This window comes from Orycteropus afer, unplaced genomic scaffold (assembly GCF_000298275.1).
Source record: "Orycteropus afer afer isolate SDZICR_OR568_19922 unplaced genomic scaffold, OryAfe1.0 scaffold00007, whole genome shotgun sequence".
In the NCBI taxonomy this organism is placed as follows: domain Eukaryota; kingdom Metazoa; phylum Chordata; class Mammalia; order Tubulidentata; family Orycteropodidae; genus Orycteropus; species Orycteropus afer.
The window spans coordinates 12726622-12729226 of record NW_006921594.1 but is presented as its reverse complement, the minus strand read 5'-3'; the positions used below and the strand labels follow the sequence as shown (position 1 = coordinate 12729226).

The following is a 2605-nucleotide window of genomic DNA, read 5'->3' as shown; positions in this document are numbered from 1 at the left end:
ATTGCCCCATCTTTCTTCTGAGGCAGATGGGTTTGAACTGCCAACCTTCTTGTTAGCAGTCAAATGCCTTAGGCACTGTCCCACCAGAGCTCTTTAATGACCAAACATAAAGTACTAAAAGGGCAGTGAAACAGGGTATAGGATTTAATACAAAACAAATCCCCCAAAATGGAGGTTCCCTAATTGTACGTATATATAATTAGTTGGAGAAGGCCTCCTTAAGTTAAGACCACAGGGTGTACATGCATTCAGGCTTTCTTAAAGTCTGCCTAAGGGAGAGGAGCTTAGCAATTTGAGGTTTTCAGGGAAGACAGGTGTGTTTGGGCTGAGAGGCCGAGGTGAGGATGGAGGTGGAAAGGAGCAGGGATTGGATTCTTAGTAAGTATAATGGAATCCATTGAGGGTTTATGCTGAAAAATGAGGTATCCTAATTTAAGTTTTGAAAAGATTACTTTCAAGCTGTGTAGAAAATGGATTGGGAAAATTTCTTCTACAACTTTCTCTTGCTTTAACAAAATAGATACACCTCCTTTAAAACATATAAACAGATCTTATTTCTTAATTGTTTTTCTCATTTTCTTGATTGAAAGGCAGCAGAGAATAGTGGTTTAGAGTGGAATCAGCAAACTTCAGTAAAGGGCTCGACAGTAAATATTTTAGACTTTGTGGGCCATACAGTTGCTGTTGCAATGACTCAGCTCTGCTGTTATAGCTTGAAAGTGGCCGTAGGTTAATACATAAATAAATGGACTGTGCTCAAATAAAACTTTATTTTACTGCATTTGAATCTCATACAATTTTCTTGTGTCACAAAATAGTATTCTTGTTGATTTTTTTTTTTTTTTTTTATCATTAAGAAAATGTAAAACCGTTCTTAGCTCGGGGGCCATACATGAACAGTTGTGGCCCACAGATACTGACTCCTGGTTGAGAGTATTAACTCTGTCCCCAGTGTGCCTGGGATGAACTGCAGCTCCGCAGCTTCTGAACTGTGTGTCACTGTGCTGGGTTCATTTTCTTGAGTCTAAATTGGCACCTGATTCATGGGTCTATATTATTGTTGCTAGGTGCTGTCAAATCAATTCTGATTCATAGTGACCCCGTGTCCACCAGAGTGAAACACTGCCCGGTCCTATACCGTCTTCACAGTCTTTGCTGTGTTTGAGCCTGTTGTTGCAGCTGCTGTGTCAATCCATGGCATTGAGGGTCTTTCTCTTTTTTTACTGAGCCTCTGCTTTATCAAGCATGCTATCCTTCTCCAGGAACTGGCCGCCCCTGATAACGTGTCCAAAGTGCATGAGATGAAGTTTTGCTGTCCTTGCTTCTAAGGAGCATTCTGGCAGTACTTCTTCCAAGACTATAGCTGGGATAAAATGAGTTACTATTTGCAAAGCCCTTAAAATAGTACCCTGCACACAGTGAATGCTAAAATGGTTGGTTGTTTAACAAGATTTTTATCCTGAAATCAGAGATAAATTTTAATGAAAAACAAGCTGTCCTCGAGTATAATAAAATTCACACTTGGGTATATTGCTGAAGCCTTGGTTATCTGATCTCTCATCCAGAGGTAGGATCATACCACACACACACCCACCCCAAAAAAAGAGAGTCATTAGCGGTAGGAGAGCATTTGAGAACCTGCTTGCTTCTGTAGACTTCATTTAGTTTCATGAAGAAAGAGCTCCATCCTGAGAGAATGTTAAGATAATTAGCAGAAACAGAATAAAGGCAGTTTCTAGATTTCCAGCATGGCTGTTGCCTTTTTGCACTCGTTCTGCTGGCTAGGAGCTTTGGAGTCTTTCTAGCCAATCACAGACCTTTGCATAATGAACTTGCTTACCTGAGGTAAAGTACTTAAAAAAAAGGGTCTTTAAAAACAGTCAGTGCTGTATTGATGAATGTACGCTACTCTCTTGAGACAAAGTGTGTTACTTTCCCCCAGTTAGTGGTCTGATGGTTATGTTTTAATTATTAGTCACTTAAAGTAAACCTCAACATTAGCAATTCTTTCTTCTAAAATTTGTTAATTTTTGTTAAGAGGTTTTGTAAACTTAGGAGGGTCTGTAAAGTGAGTAACTGGTTAATGATGGTATTTTGTTTTGTTTAATTTGATACTCTTTCAGATTATACATCCAAAAACTGATGATCAGAGAAACAGATTGCAAGAGGCTTGCAAAGACATCCTGCTGTTTAAGAACCTGGATCCGGTAAGATGAATCTTAATGATGGACATGATTTTTTTTTTCCCCAGTTCCCCCATCAAGAACTGTGTGGGGTCTTATATTTTATCCTCCTTGCAAGCTAACAAAGGCACTCTGGTGGTGCAGCGAGTAAGCACTCAGCTGCTAACTGAAAGGGTGGTGGCTCAGACCCACCTCTGGCTCTGCGGGAGAAAAGGACCTAGCTGTCTGCTTCAGTAAGGAGCATTGTGTTGGGTGCTGTCTTGTTGATGCTGGCTCATAGTGACCCCGTGTACAGCGGGACGAAATGCTGCCGGTCCACACTGTCATCACGATCATCGCCATACTTGAACCCTTCGCTGTAGACACTGTGGTCAGTCTGTCTGGTTGAAGGTCTTCTTTGCTGACCCTCTTCTTTTCCAAGC

At 40.8% G+C, this 2605-nt stretch overlaps 1 protein-coding gene across 1 annotated transcript in view; it reads left to right on the top strand.

Annotated features, from left to right (window-relative positions):
* The window catches only part of PRKAR2B (protein kinase cAMP-dependent type II regulatory subunit beta), a 129445-nt gene that overhangs the window by 85784 nt on the left and 41056 nt on the right, over positions 1-2605 (top strand). The window contains exon 6 of the mRNA XM_042781369.1: positions 2124-2207. Within this exon, the coding sequence (XP_042637303.1) occupies positions 2124-2207 (84 nt within the window). The remainder of the gene's footprint in view (positions 1-2123; positions 2208-2605) is intronic.